At 59.7% G+C, this 737-nt stretch overlaps 1 protein-coding gene across 1 annotated transcript; it reads right to left on the reverse strand.

Annotated features, from left to right (window-relative positions):
* Window positions 1-42: 42 nt before the first annotated feature.
* SPRG_10968 (CAMK/CAMKL protein kinase) lies at window positions 43-709 on the reverse strand (the record flags this gene model as incomplete). The annotated part of the gene is made up of 3 exons (XM_012351796.1): window positions 43-183; window positions 229-354; window positions 404-709. Coding segments are annotated over 3 exons (573 nt in total), but the record flags the coding sequence as incomplete, so codon positions are not given.
* Between the last annotated feature and the right edge of the window lie 28 nt (window positions 710-737).

Consider the following 737-nt stretch of genomic DNA (forward strand, 5'->3'; position numbering starts at 1 on the left):
CGCGGCTGGCGACAAGCGGCGACGTGGGTCGACCGCAAGCATACCGCGAAGGAGGTCTTGCAAGAGCGGCGACGCGTAATCGGGCGTTTCATACTCGCCACGGAGGATGCTGGACCGGGTCTGAAAGGGCGACTCGGACGTCAGCAGCTCGTAGAGCACGACGCCAGCGGCCCACACGTCGATCTGGTACGTCATGAGTAGCCATGGATGGAATACTACCACGCTTACCGAATGGTCGTAGGGCTCGCCGCGAAGGAGCTCAGGTGCCTGGAACGCCAAAGTGCCACAGTGGTTGCCGAGACGAGGGCGACGACGAACGATCGAGACGCCAAAGTCGCCAATCTTGAGGTTCTCCTACGATGCACGAGTCTCTCAAGTGTCCGAGGATGGTATATGAACGTACGTTGTAGTCGACGTAGATGTTTTCGGGCTTGATGTCGCGGTGCATGACGTGAGCAGCGTGGAGCGCACCGAGGCCGGCCGCGATCTGCCCGGTGAACTTTCGGATCGTCTGGAGCGGCAGCGGCTGGTAGGTTTGGTTGGAATCGAAAAGATCACCATTGGGACAGTACTCTGTCGTCAAGAGCAGGTACGAGACCGTAAACTTCCACTCGTAGATCTTGACGAGGTTCGGGTGACGCACACGGGACAGCAATCTCGATCTCGCGCCCGGGCGCTTCGCGGCGTCGCTTGTGGCAAGCTGCAAGGCCTTGAACGCATCGATTGTGGTGGCGTAG

The sequence above is a fragment of the Saprolegnia parasitica genome (assembly GCF_000151545.1).
Source record: "Saprolegnia parasitica CBS 223.65 unplaced genomic scaffold supercont2.86, whole genome shotgun sequence".
Taxonomy (NCBI): Eukaryota; Oomycota; class Saprolegniomycetes; order Saprolegniales; family Saprolegniaceae; genus Saprolegnia; species Saprolegnia parasitica.